Source organism: Terrapene carolina, unplaced genomic scaffold, assembly GCF_002925995.2.
Source record: "Terrapene carolina triunguis isolate 2854851 unplaced genomic scaffold, T_m_triunguis-2.0 Scaffold66, whole genome shotgun sequence".
In the NCBI taxonomy this organism is placed as follows: Eukaryota; Metazoa; Chordata; order Testudines; family Emydidae; genus Terrapene; species Terrapene triunguis.
Window position 1 is genome coordinate 74,971,900 of NW_020664417.1, and position 13,885 is coordinate 74,985,784.

Sequence of the window (13,885 nt, forward strand, 5' to 3'; positions counted from 1 at the left end):
GAAACCCAAACATGCAAAAGTATGAGCATAAGTGTGTAAACTGCCTGTTTAACCGTGCCAGTCTCCCTTATTCCCTTACTGTTTCCTTTTTTAGCTACTTAGTAAGGTGATGTTTTTGGACTAATGACATCAGCACCTTTTAATACTGATCTCCTCATTACCCACTATATTTCTGTGATCACTCATTTGTCTTAAGCAAAGCTATATCATATTTGGAGAAGAAAGCTATATATTTCTCTCCAAGTCTAGGTTAAACTGTGATGTCTCTTAGCAGCTGGCTTTTCTCTCCTCGGATTCTTGTGATGCTGGAACAGTATGTAGTTCCATTTCATTTTTAAGTTAGGTCATAGGCTTGAATTGCACATGAGCATAATTACATTTAGAGACATTCTCAGATATTATTCATACAGCCAAGAGTGAACATTGAAGACGTAAACAACTCACATTAGGAAAGTGACTGGGGGAGAGAATACTGTTGCTTCCTTCCAACAGCCAGAGAGAGCTGAGGGGTCAGGAGGGATTAAAGTTTGACCTGGAAAAAAAGAGAAAGCACTGTGTATATCTACACAGTCTGTGACGACAGACTTGCTTCTGGTAGGGCTTGTGCTAGCCCTCTGAAAATAGCTTTGTAGGTGGTGCTTTGAAGTTGTAGATTTGGCTTTGAAGCCTAGGGAGGGGGTTGCCTGCCGGTGGTCAACTCCCCAACTCCATGGACAAAATGAGCACTCAATACTAGGCCTACATAGGCCCTGCTGCCCCTCTACTTGTCAGCAGTAGGCCAGTGGGAGGAACGTTTGTGGGGGTGTGGCAGGGCCTGGGCTAGCCTCCATGGGGACTGTGGAGGGAGCACCACCCAGCCCCGCTCTGCTTCAGTCCAGCTGCGGCCCCAGCTCCTAGCCACAGCTCTGCTCCCGCCCCCAGCTGTGGCTCCAGCTTTGCCCCCTGGTGCCCGGCCGCAGTTCCATACCCAACTACGGCCCCGGCCCCAGCCTCAGCCCTCAAAAGTGCAAAGAACAGTACACCCCAGCTTACCAGTTACACCTCAGATCACTGTTCTATTTAACACACTTTTCTTAGATACATTTGTAGTAAAAACAAGTAAAAGCTTATTTAGCAAAATATAGAGATTCAAGTGGTAGCCAGTAGAAGTATTGAAAACAAATGGTTACATATAACATAAAATTATAACATGCATTCTAGAACCTAGACTTACTTACTTAGATATTTTCATGTCTTACAGAGCAATGCTCACCCAAAGTCCATCCAGCATTTTACAGCCAGGTTTGGCTGTGATCTTCCATTCATGAGAGAAGTCATGCTGTCAGTTTGCCTCCTTAGTGAAAGACCTAGATATAACCAAACAATCCATTATCATTGATAAGTAGGACACCCCCCTGCTGGTTGTTTTTTCACATGTACTCCTTTTGTGTAGATTTTGCAATCTCTTAGGCTGTGTCTACACTATCACTGGCCTGTAGGGTAAGTGTAGCCACGGAACCTTTTGCCTCTGCCAAAGTCTTTCCCTGTGGCAGGAAAGGCTCCAGCAGCAGGGAGGCAGCAGAACATTGTGCTGCTAAAAATAGCAGGGTAGGCAGGAAGGCACGGCTTGGGCAAATAAAGAGCCATGTAGGGTATGTACTCTGGTATATACCCACACCCTTCAGTTCAGTGTCTTTTCTCATGTAAGCTATGCCTTGTCCTATATGCTGCTATTTATACTCGTGCTGGGGGGGGGGGGAGGGGGTGAGGCGATACCTGTATACGTGCTCTACACACAGCTGAAAGAAACAGTGTAGCTCTATCCTTAATAAGCATCTGATTCAGAATGCAAATAGTCATATGTTGGGACACATAATACACAATGACCAAACAGGAAGAGAAGCCCCCTGAAGAAAGGAATCTGTCCAAGACATGTCACCTCCTGGTTTCTTGCTGTAAGAACTTAATTTTTGGTATAGATATATAACTTCTTAAATACTATTCATAGCTACGTTGGGCTATTGGCTTATGGTAGAAACCTCACATGCCACCCTTTAGCAAATTATTATGCATATATAAAACCCACAGCATCCCTGTAAAATTCCATATGCCCCCTGCACCCTCTACCAGTTGGTGCCAAAAGGTTCCTGGGTCACAACACTGCAGAATATTAACCTTTTTTCGCAATTGCATCACATTGTTGATTCCTATTCAATTTGTGAACCACTTTATCCCCCAGATCTTTTTCAGCAGTACTCCCACCTAGCCAGTTATTCCCCATTTTGTAATTCTGCTTTTGCTTTTTCCTTCAAAAGTGTAGAATGTTCTCTATTACATTTTATCTCATTGAATTCAGACCAATTCTCTAATTTGTGAAGGTTATTTTGAATTGTAATGCTGTCCTCCAAAGTCCTTGCAATCCCTCCCAGCTTGGTGTCATCAGCAAATATTATAAGCATACCCTCTACTCCATTATTCAAGTCATTAATGAAAATATTGACTGGTATCAGACCCAAGACTGATCCTTGCGAGACTCCACTAGATATGCCTTCCCAGTTTGACAGCAAACCATTGATAACTACTCTTTGAGTATGGTCTTTCAACCAGATGTGCATCCACCTTATAGTAATTTCAACTAGACCACATTTCCCTAGTTTGCTCATGAGAATGTCATGTGGGCCTGTGTCCAAAGCCTTACTAAAAGCAAGATATATCAAGTCTACCACTCCTCCCCTCCCCCATCTACTAGATCATTAACTCTGTCAAAGAAGGAAATAAGATTGGTTTGGCACAATTTGTTCTTGACATGACACATCCATTCTGGCTATTCTGTATAACCCTATTATCCTCTAGGTGCTTACAAATGTATTGTTTAATAATTTGCTCCAGTATCTTTCCAGGTATCAATGTTAGGCTTACTGGCCTATAATTCCCTCGTTCTTCTTTTCCTCTTTTTAAAGATAGGTACTATGTTTGCCCATCTCCAGTCCTCTGGAACTTCACCCATCCTCCAGTAATTCTTGAAGATAATTGATAACAGTTTTGAGATCACTTCAGCTAGTTCCTTAAGTACCCTGGGTTGAATTTCATCAGGCCGTGCCAACGTGAATACATCTAACTTATCTAAATATTCTTTAACTCGTTCTTTCCCTATTTTGGCTTTTGTTCCTTCTCCCTTGTTATTTATATTAATTGTGTTGAGTATCTGGTCACCATAACTTTTTTTAGTGGAGACTGAAGTAAAACAGGCACTAAACATCTCAGCCTTCTTGATGTAATCAGTTGTTAGCTCTTCTTCCCTGATAAGGAAAGGACCCATACTTTACTTCATCTTTCTCTTGCTTTTAGTGTATTAAAAAAGTTTTGTCATTGCCTTTAATGTCCACTGCTGGGTGTAACTCATTTTGTGCCTTAGCCTTTCTGATTTTGTCCCTATGTTCTTGTGCTAATTTTTTGTACTCCTGAGCAATTTGTCCATGTTTCCACTATTTGTAGAAGTCCTTTTTGATTTTCAGGTCATTAAAGAGCTACTTATGGAGCCATATTGGCCTCTTATTATTCTTATCTTTCCTTCGCATCAGAATAGTTTGCAGTTGTGCCTTTTATATTCTCCTTGAGAAACTGCCTGCTCTTCTGAATTCCTTTGACACATCATTACCTAGAATTTTGTCTCCTGAACTTTCCTTGTTTAACAATGACTACAATTCTAACTTGTCCATCGGTAAGAGAGAGGGAATGAGAGGGATGCAGGACAAGAAGTTAGGTATTGGGATAAGCCTTTCTCTCATTAATGGGTTATGCCTTGAGTGGACCGTGCAGTCATGTGCCTTCAAAGTCCTGGTTCCATGAGCAAAGGAGGGGTGAGAAATCCCCTTTCTCCTTGTGTTCTTACCAGCTGTTTCTGCTCTTTCACAATGGTGCTGAAGTAGTCAGCAATGAATCTGCAAAGGATCACACAATCATGACTGGGTTTGTTCTGCTCCTACTGGCATCTTTACATGAACACCTTGTTCATTAACATAGGAGTGAACATGTGCTAGTCCAGGTAGCATTTTAAGATGACTCAAATTGTTGGGGACTGGAGAAGGGGTGGAGGGGGAAAGACTGGGTGGATTGGTTAAAATTAGTGTTACCTCAACTGTGACCAAACTTTGTCCTTTGTTCCTCAGGCTGTGGGGCTTGGGAGGCTATAGAAGTAACACACTAAGAGTATGTCTACACCTAGAACACTACAGTGATGTAGATAATCCACCTCCCCGAGAGGTGGTAGCTACGTCAACAGAAGAATGTGGAGCAATGTATGTTGGCCTAATTTTCTAGTGTAGACCATGAGTAAGTCTGCAGAGAAGAGGAAGTATCTTACTTTGAGCATCTGAAGAAACAAGGCTGACTGGTTCTGAAGGGAGCAGTCTCCAGCGCTTAGTTGGAAAGGGAGTAGCTGCAATGCAGTTGTCAAATACTTGCCAACGTTTGAAAGCTAAAAATAGATACATTTGGTGAGAAATATGGATTCATCTCTCAATTTTATTGAAATACCACTGACCAAAGAAAATAGGAAACAATTTGCAAAAAATGAATTGTCCCTTCTAAATGGGGCTACTTGTTATTTATGAAAATGAGGAGAAGTGAAGGACTATCCCAGAAGATGCCTTTGTGCAAAAAAAAAAAAAAAAAGGGGGGGGGGCATTAGAAAGAATTCATACAGAAAATAAGGAGAGACTGATGGAAAGGAGACAATACCAACACAGGAAGTAGATGACACAAAAATCTAGACACAGAAATGACCAACTTAAATTTAGGAGAAGGGAGAGAGTGGATTTTTGTGAATTACCTGACTGTGTCCCCTCTTATCCTTAAAGGGGTGAGGAGGAAGGGACAGTTCTCTTCCCCTCTCTTTCATCATTGAGAGGGAAACTAAATATCAGAATGCTCTCGGACCAATAATATGTATTCGGGATTTGCTGTAAACCATTCATGCTTGCCATTTCCCCCTATATTTTCTTTTTAAATTTTATTTTAGCAAATAGTTAACTTTTGAAAGTCTTGAAAAAAAAATCATAACGTGCACTAACAACTAAAACTAATTTTAAAAATATATACCTTTATGGAGGGGTGCGGGTGTGTGAAAATTTAGCAGGGTGGATTTGATTTAAATCACTAGTCAGGAAGACTCGATTTAATCATGGATTTCTACATAAAAGTGCATTCTTGTTGGTTGTTATAACCTTAATACATATTTTTCACAACTCAGAGATAGATGTAGATTTCATTTTTAGAAGGTACACACTATACATTTTTTAAGTGATTTTTTAAAAAAACTTTTCAGATTAGTTTTACAGCTATATTAGCAAATGAATGATTATTTGGTTATTTTATTTACCAAAGGTAATTGAAGCAAATATTTATGAAGTCATTGGGAGGTGAACTATCTCCAATTCAACAGGTTAATCATTAATATTTCGACGATTTTCTTGCCATGCTGTATTAGGAGGAGAACATCACCAGACAGACATTTAAATTGTTTTATTTAACTAAAACAACAACGTTATGTATTCTGGATTTTTTTCTTCAACAGCAAGCATATAATATTTTAACAAAACAAGAATATGAATTTTTGAATGTAGTTAAACATTCAAGTTTTTTAAAATCAGGTTTGTTTTTGTTAATTGTTTTTAACTAAAATAGTTAAATGAAATATTTTTTTTAAAAAACAAAACAAAAATTAAATCAACTATGTCAGCCAGGTCAACACGAGAAACTTAACATATTGGCGTCTACAGCTAACTCAATCATCTTCACCTTCATTTTCCTGTTTGTTCATAATCTGGAGAAGAAAAAGAAGCTTTCCTGCTTTTTCAGGTCCCAAACGATTTCTCAATTTGGAATGAATTAGTCCAAAGGAAGAAAATATTCTTTCTACACCAGCAGAAGAAGCTACTGCTGTTAAAAGTGAGACTATCACTTCAGCAGTCTCTGAATCCAAGTGCTTAAGTGACTTCCACCAGTTCACTGGTGTGACTTTCTTTAAAACATCAGCAAACATATTTCTTGAATGGTTCACCCTTAGCTTTGAAGTTTATTATAGTTGGCATTATGGAGGGATGATTGCTGGATGTCCATGTCGTAGCCAACTCCTCTTCTTTAGCAGTCAAGGCTTGACCCTGGTACCGAGTATTGAGAATATTTTCAAGAAAATAAGCTGGAGATAGTGCTTGTCCCATTCATTTTTTTAATGCTTGTAATTTAACTCGGTCATTGCATATTTCTCTTTTTAAGATCTCACTCAGATCTTTCCAAATTTCAACAGTGTCAGCAATAAAACAGCTGTTTCCCTGCATTTTGTTCAAGGCTACAGAAATAGGCTTCAGGGTACTCAGCATGTGTTCAACATTTCTCTTAAGACCAATGTTGAGAACTTTGGCTGAGACAGTGCCATCTATTTTTTCACGATTTTGTTCACAAACTGTCATCAGATTAGGCAAGTTCTTGATATAGTGCTCAAAACAGTCCACTACTGAGTTCCATTGCACATCTTGTGGGGGAGTTAGCTTGGTTCCTCCCACTTTTTTCATAGCACCTGCTGCAAAGTGCGTGTTACAGAAGTATTTTGCAATTTCAACATTAGCCTTTATTTCTGGAACACTGAAGTCTTTGGCTAGGAGGTGCATCAAATGAGCACTGCAACTGTATGTTGTTAGCTTGGGACTCTCTTCCAAATAATTTCTTCTCATCTTGGATACATTTGCAGCATTGTCTGTGACCAAACTGCATACTAGACATTTGAATTCTTTTTCACAGTTTATTATAGCTTTTACTGCTACTTCTTGTAAGTATTCTGCTGTGTGCGCATTTCCTGATGTATCAATTGTTTCTGTAAGGAAGACATTGCTCCACCCATCAAGACTCAGGTTAACAATTTCACCCTCTAGACCTTTTGCACGCTGCTCAATTTCTCTTTCCTAGACTTTATCCAGCAATTTGCCTGCGACATCTGCTCTATTGGGGGGACTGTATTCTGGTCTTAATGACTGAACCATGTTAATGAAGTGTGGGTTCTCAATCATACGGATAGGAGAGTTTGTTGCATAAGCAAACTGGGTAATTTTTTCATCAATTACCTCTTTTTGTAATCTGCTGATTCTTATCACAAACTTATCTATGGTTGTTTCTGGATGATGGAGATTTTTTTTTTCTTTTTGGTACAGGTGATATAATGTGGCTATGTGACATACATGATGTGATTGAAACACTATCATTGGCAGATAACTCTGAAACTATAGAAAATGAAGGTGATCTTGAAGGTGGATAGTCTTTAGAATCCTGTATGTTGAGGATGGATTCTCCTAAACAAAATAAGTCAATGCAGTTATTTAATTATTATTACCATACTGCTCGTTTAGTATTACTCATTGCATTCACTGACAGTACTACTTTAAAGGTGAAATTGTAAAAAGAAAATCTATCTATTTCAGCTATTCATTTTTTATCACAACTGCATCTAAAATGATAGTACCATAGAGTAACAACTATATTTTTTGCTCAAACATGAGAATTCAAGAATAGTCGAGAAGGAAGATAGGCAGTCCTTAAGAAAGAAATATGAAATAAAAAAGTTTACCAACCTGAAGATCCTGCATGTTCAGACATGTTCCTTTCATCATCTTCAACGTAGCTTCCTACTGAGAAACACTTCTCATGATGTTGTTTCATTCGGGCAATCAGGCCTTGCATTTCTTTGTTGCGCTGTTTGCATTTTGCACGCGTGCCTGTCTTACCCACAGGTAGAGGAACTTCATTAAAATATTCCCACACTGGGTCTCTTTTTCGGCCTTCTGCCATTATAGGTGTTCCCTTCTAGTGAGAGAATGGTATGGTAGATCTCAAATCAATGAATGCTACACTCAGAAAGACCTCAAGACTTCTGGAATATGCTGCTCAAACAGTTTCATTTTTGTTTCTACTGCCTGTCTCTCCCTTTTCACATTGATCTCAAGACTTCTTGCCTTGTCCAGATCTATTCCGCCCCCAACAATCTTCAATTAATTGAACTTTTTGAAACTTTGCACTTTTAGAGAGAGGTAAGGGATTGACTCTGTGTACACAAATTTGCAGAGGGACAATAGGGCTGAGGTCGGTTACGTCTCACTTATATATATTATTTATTTATTTAAATATATTTTTGCTGTTAACAAGCATGTTACCTCTGGAGACACAAATGCACACTTTGAGAACTGCAAAACTAAGCATCTCTGATGGTATCTTCTATACTGAGCACTGAGTCCCATTGGGTAGATAGAAAGATTAACCTAAATAATCTATACAGAAGCCTGTGGAACCCCATAAGATTGGGTCTCTAATCCATGAACTATTGGAACTCATTTACAAAACTTTTCTTAAACTACATGAATATATTCTCGTACTATAGAATTATAATTTATAATCCCTATTCCATGATGAGAAATCTTTGAGCTATAATGTATCTTAATTAAAACTATCTTTAGATAAAAAGAACAGGAGTACTTGTGGCACCTTAGAGACTAACAAATTTATTAGAGCATAAGCTTTCGTGGGCTACAACCCACTTTTTTCCTCAAAAAGCATTTTATCAAAAAATCCAACTTAAATAAAAAAAAAAAAACAATTGATTTTTATTCACCCTGTGAAGGACAGACGAGGTCTATTTCGCCTCTTGGTTTGTGCCAGCTGGGTGGATCAGGTCATGCATAGCAGAGGCTGACTAACTGGCAGGTTACCTATGACAGTGGCTATGTCTAGGCTTGGAGTTGGGGGTATGATTCCCAACTTGATTAGACCTACTCGCACTAGCTGTCATTGAGATGGTGCACTAAAAATAATAGTGTGATGGTTATAGCAAGTGCAGAGTACGGCTAACCACCCCAAGTAAATACACACTGGTGGATTTGTACTCATAGGGTATGCGTACACTGGAATTAGACACCTGCAGCTGGCCCATGCCAGCTGACTCGGACGGAGGGCTCAGGCTAAGGGGCTGTTTAATTGTTGCAGCCCGAGCTCTGCAACCCTGCCATGTTGCAGGGTCCTAGAGCCTGGGTCCCAGCCCGAGCCCGAATGTCTGCACTGCAGTTAAACAGCTCTTTAGCCCAAGCCCCATGAGTCCAAGTCAGCTGGCACAGGCCAGCTACGTGTTTTTAATTGCAATGTAGACATACCATGAGTGGCTAGCCTGTGCCCGGGGCCATGCTATTGTGGCGACGCTATGGTTTTTAGCACTCTGGCTTTATGAGAACTAGTGTCAGTACCCTGTTTCCCCGAAAATAAGACCTACTTCCAGTTTTGCCTCTTGCTGTAATATAAGGCATCCCCCGAAAATAAGACCTCCCGGATAATAAGGCCACCCCGGAATATAAGGCCCCGAAGCTCCAGGAAAAATAAGACCTCCCCTGAAAATAAGACCTAGCGCATCTTTGGGAGCAAAAATTAATATAAGACACTGTCTTATTTTCGGGGAAACACGGTATGTCGGCTTGAACTGGGAATTCTGTCTCTCTCCCTCCCCCCATCCCCCAGTTCCAAGTGTAGACGTAGCCCATGTGTTAGTGCAGATTCCAGAGCTTATGATTGAGGGTTCAGTTTAAAGAAGTGGGAATTTCAGCTTTGGAAGCTACACGTCGGGACTGAGAAGGGATGAAACTTACTGAGAAGGGAGAAAATGAATTCCTGACTGGTTGTCTTCCTGCCTGAATTTTCATTTATTCAGTTTCCAGTTAGAAAGGCACAACATATAAATTAAATTTACTGTACACTTCGAACAATCGCTTTTTAGAAAGAATAGGCAGGAATGAGCTTTTCCCTTTCAAACTGTGACTTGCCACATAATCGCAGGCCCATGAGGTCCGTTTAGCCTTTTTCAGGATGCAGTTTAGTGAACATTTTGTCACCAGAAAGGAGTACATAAAAGCAGCGGAAAAGATCCCTGTAGATTACTGACAGGAGAACATGTCTGTCTTAAGGTGTATCCAGCAAAAACAAAGACATTTCTCCCCAGCACGGTTCTTCAAACTTGGCTTAATATTGAATTCTTATGAAGAGCTGCAAAGCAAGCAGTGTGTATAGCTTTAGTAGCCTTGAAGTTGTGAAATACTGAGAGTGGGCAAGTCTGGGAAAGAGTGCACTAAAGTAGATGGTCATGAGCAGCGAATCTCTGTATACATACAGACTTGATGACAGTTGCTACTGTGGATTCCCAGCACATAGTTTTGAAATCGTTGTAACTTTGGTAAATCAAAACCAAATATTTTAAATCAAGTAAGTGGTTACAGTTTGAAATGAAAGTGTCTGTGATTTGATCTTTTCAACTCAAGTGGCAGAAGCCATTTAATGTTAAACTGGTATAAAATATGGGTGTACATTTTTCAGGCACTAATTGCACCTGCAAAAATGGAGATGGGGGTTTCATCCTTTCGCAAAATGTTACCTAGTGTGCTTATTTCACAACCCCCAAACACTTAACAATTTCCTACCCAGCTGACAAAACATTTAGCTTTCTCCCTGACAGTTTCTACAATTGATATTCATTGACTGTTCAAAAACCTGCACATAATTGAAATTTTGGATATAATAGCCAACAATGAGACACTTTACCAATTGGATTATTCATTTTCATCTTTAATTCAATAAGATCCATTTTTTTAAAGTTTACCTGAGTTTGTCACAGTATTTCCAGGCTGCCTTACTTACAGAATCTACATCCACTTAGTTACCACAGAGTACCTGTGAACTTGGCTGGGAGAAAAAAAAAAGCTGTCTTCCAGCCTTCAGTATCTTGTGTGCTAACTTACACCCAGTTTAAAGGTTTTGTTACCTTTAATTTAAGATTAACTTCCTATATAAGTTCTCTCCCATAAGATTGGACAAAAAAAGTGGGTGATAACCCTCAAATAAAATTAACCTTGGCCCTAGCCTGATATGGTGGTAGAACAATATTTTAAAAACTGACTTTTTATCCATATATTTCATAATGATAGGAAATAATTATTTGTAAAAGACAAACACATTAAAAAGAATATCTGCAAAGGATGGCTACTTTTATATTTTAAAACCTAAAAACTTCAACTTGAATTGTGTAACCTGAGTGGAAGTGAGAGCTGGTGGTCTGCAGCTTCATCCAAGGGCAGTTCACCTATTGAATAAACATTGAGACTAGTGAGCTGCGGAAGCCTGCAAAGCTTCTACCATTTGGACCTCCTGGAACAGAATATTTGCTGAATAGATTTCCAAGTTTACCGCATGTTGCTTCCTACAGTTCAGCTGTCTAAATAAATGGAAGTATTGTGCATAACTGGGTTTTACTATTTTATATTTTTGTTGACTGAGATCTTATATGTGAAATTATTACAATATAGACAGTTGTGTGAAAGGGATGACGTTTGTCTTTTTGTTTTGTTTTTATAATCTAGTTGATGTTTTTTGGAATCTTTTTGTGCCTGGATGCTTTTCTCTATGTGTTCACCCTGCTTCCTTTGCGAGTTTTTCTGGCATTGTTCCAGTTCATCACTCTGCCTTGCTATGGCTTACGGTAAGTTTTTGTTTTGTTTTTAAAAAATAAAATATTACTATCTTTAAATAATATTTCAGCTACATGGTTAACTTTTTGTTATTGGCCTATTTAATTTTATGGCCCTTTCGGCTTAGACTCATATTAATAATGGATTTCAGTGTTGTGAACAGAAGGTCTCATTTAAACCTACCAAAACAGAAAAAAAAAGTCAAATTAGTCTTAACACTCATCACTAACTCACCCCTTTGGTTGCCCACATGTTGCCCATAACATCATGCAGACACATTTTTTTAAAGGGTTGAATTAAATAGCCCTTTTAATTCAATTCTTGTTGATGGGCATCTTTATACATTGTGGCTTTGTGTTGAAATAAACACTTTGCTGTGAAATCAAAGGTAACCCTTTTGCCTATGTAAAAAGCATGATTTTACTTCGATAAGGAAGTAAATTCTGGGTGGAGTGGGTACCTTACTTCAACAACCAGGGGTACGCATATCCCTGGGGCTATGTAGAGCTCTTCCAGGGGGTACATCAACTCATCTAGAGAATTGTCTAGTTTTACAACAGGCTACATAAAAAGCATTAGCCAAGTCATTACAAACTAAAATTTCATACAGACGCTTGTTTATACTGCTCTATATACTTTACACTGAAATGTAACTACAGTATTTATATTCCATTTAATTTATTTTATGATTATATGGTAAAAATGAGAAAGTAAACAAATTTTCAGTAATATTGTGCTGTGATACTTTTGAATTTTTGTCAGATTTTTTGTAAGCAAGTAGTTTTTAAGTGAGGTGTAACTTGGGGGTACGCAAGACAAATCAGACTCCTGAAAGTGGTACAGTAGTCTGGAAAGGTTGAGAGTCACTGCCTTACTAAAATTATTTAAGGAATCTGACTGATTTGGGGGATTGGTAATGAGTATAGAGACTTTCACTCCTACATCAATAGTTCTGATTGTTAATGCATAGAAGTTATTACCAGCTGATAGCGTTCTTTCTTTTTTTGCCTCTCTGGCTGAGAGAACAAAGATTGAAGGGGTGCAGGCCTGTCCAGAGAAATGTGGAGTCTTGGTACATCGTGCTCACTGGGGCCCCTCCCTCTCCTTTTTCACTTTGTTTACACAGAAGTTATTGCCCTTTTGGTGTGCGCCCTGATCTCGGGCCCCTGGTACAATTGTCCCCCATTCCCTTCCCCCCCCTGCAAACCCTGAATGGATGCATAGATTAAATTTAGTTTAATCCTGAAAAGAGGGTATCTCCATTTAGACTTTATGCAAACCCTTGAGTGTATTAAGCTTGAGAGATTGCAATACTGGTGCCTATGCTATAATATTTATTTGAATTAATAGAATACTGTGCGGCTGCGATCTGCACTTTCATAAGCACTGTGTTGACCTAATAATAAAAAGGCAGCTTGCATTTGTATTATATAGACAATGTTTTGTGGGTTTGAAATGTTTTATTTTAGAACATATTTTTTAACAGAGGGAAAACTAGTGTGATTACATGACAAAGACCACCATAGCTTTTAAAGTGTCTTCTGTTTTGTGTTGTGAAATTTGTGTGCGCAAACTTGGGAAATGTTTAAAACTATTAAAAATGGACACTAGATGGCAGCCTTTGGTGTATCTTATCTTGCTGTTTCATGAGATTAATCTGGGAGTTTTTCATAATGCAAAACAAAGATTTTCCTACCATGTACATCTGTAGTATAGCACAGTACTACAGTTTATCAATTTTAACTTGTTTCTTCATCACCAATTAAACAACATCCATACAAATTCTTACAAGAGGAGATGTAATCACCAAAATATTAAAATGCAGTTCAACTCTAAAACTGTAATTTAAAAATGGCATTGTGGGGATTTATTCTTACAGTTACTTCCTTTCTTTTTACACAGTTTACAAGTAAAATGTTTTCCTCAATGCCAGCCTTGCAGAGCTAGCCTGGGATCAGGAAAAAAAGCCTTTTCTGCTGTGCATAATAATCTGTAATAAGTATCTATAGACTAAACATTGGTTTTTAGATGCACATTGGCAACCCCATTGTCTTCAGTCAGGTTTTACAGGTGTAGCCAAGAGCCAGTAATTTAACAATTTGGTCCACTAATTTAACTTTCTTTTTTAATGTTTGAGCCAGAATCCAACTCATTCTACTATTTTGGCTATACAGGGCTAAAAGAAGTAAGTAGTAGTAAAAACCTTTTTCATTGCTAATATCAACAGCTATGATTTCATTATACCTAAGGAGCAGATCTTTTCAGTGAGTAAGTTCAGTTTTGTTCAATCACTTTTCAAAACAACTTCACTGGAAACACACCTTTCCAAATATATTTAGGTAGGTAGACTCTTCATTAGA

General features: G+C 38.6%; 1 protein-coding gene across 2 annotated transcripts in view; it reads left to right on the plus strand.

The window, feature by feature from the left end:
* The window catches only part of TAPT1 (transmembrane anterior posterior transformation 1), a 91,203-nt gene that overhangs the window by 16,265 nt on the left and 61,053 nt on the right, over window positions 1-13,885 (plus strand). For both annotated transcript variants that reach the window (XM_024208611.2, XM_024208612.2), the window contains exon 3: window positions 11,418-11,536. In XM_024208611.2, the coding sequence (XP_024064379.1) occupies window positions 11,418-11,536 (119 nt within the window). The remainder of the gene's footprint in view (window positions 1-11,417; window positions 11,537-13,885) is intronic.